Below are 577 nucleotides of genomic sequence, written 5' to 3'. Positions count from 1 at the left end.
CCTTGGACAATCAGCCAGGACCGGAGCAACCACGCGGAGGGGGGGTGGGGGGGGTGGAGAGCTGTCCTAGCAATTCTGGACAGTCTCATCTCTGTGTCCCTGGATGGCTGGGTCATACCTAACAGATGTCACACTCTTAAGGTGCCTCTGAGGGGTCTTGCTCACCTCTAAATGCCAGGTGGATGGATGGATGGATGGATGGATGAATGAATGAATGAATGAACTCATTTAATCTTCACAAGAGTCTATGAAACAGAGGTGCTTTGATTGTACAAATGCCAGAACTAAGGCTCAGAGAGATTCAGGGACTGTCCTGAGGTCACACGGCCACCAGGGCCCGGCTGAGGCCAGCGGTCACACGGCCACCAGGGCCCGGCTGAGGCCAGCGGATGCTCCTCCCAGCACCGCCTGCCCCTCCTCCTGGGTCTGACCCTGGAATCTGCACCATGACGAAGGAGGAAAAAATAAGGAGGGAACTTTATTTAATATTAAAGCTGGGGAGGGGGTCCGAAGGGAGATCGGATTCACTTGGTGATGGTGTTCCTGCGGAGAGAAGCGAGGCATGAGGCTGGAAGCG

The 577-nt window shown here is 55.3% G+C and overlaps 1 protein-coding gene across 1 annotated transcript in view; it reads right to left on the bottom strand.

Moving 5' to 3' along the window:
- Positions 1 to 458: 458 nt before the first annotated feature.
- SART1 (spliceosome associated factor 1, recruiter of U4/U6.U5 tri-snRNP) overlaps positions 459 to 577 on the bottom strand; it is an 18296-nt gene continuing 18177 nt past the window's right edge. The window contains 1 exon segment of the mRNA XM_077759816.1: positions 459 to 543. Coding sequence (XP_077615942.1) covers positions 525 to 543 — 19 coding nt within the window. The 3' untranslated portion in view covers positions 459 to 524.

Source organism: Crocuta crocuta, unplaced genomic scaffold, assembly GCF_008692635.1.
Source record: "Crocuta crocuta isolate KB4526 unplaced genomic scaffold, BGI_CrCroc_1.0 scaffold53, whole genome shotgun sequence".
In the NCBI taxonomy this organism is placed as follows: Eukaryota; Metazoa; Chordata; class Mammalia; order Carnivora; family Hyaenidae; genus Crocuta; species Crocuta crocuta.
The sequence above is the reverse complement of the archived record's forward strand: the minus strand, read 5'-3'. Positions and strand labels throughout refer to the sequence as shown.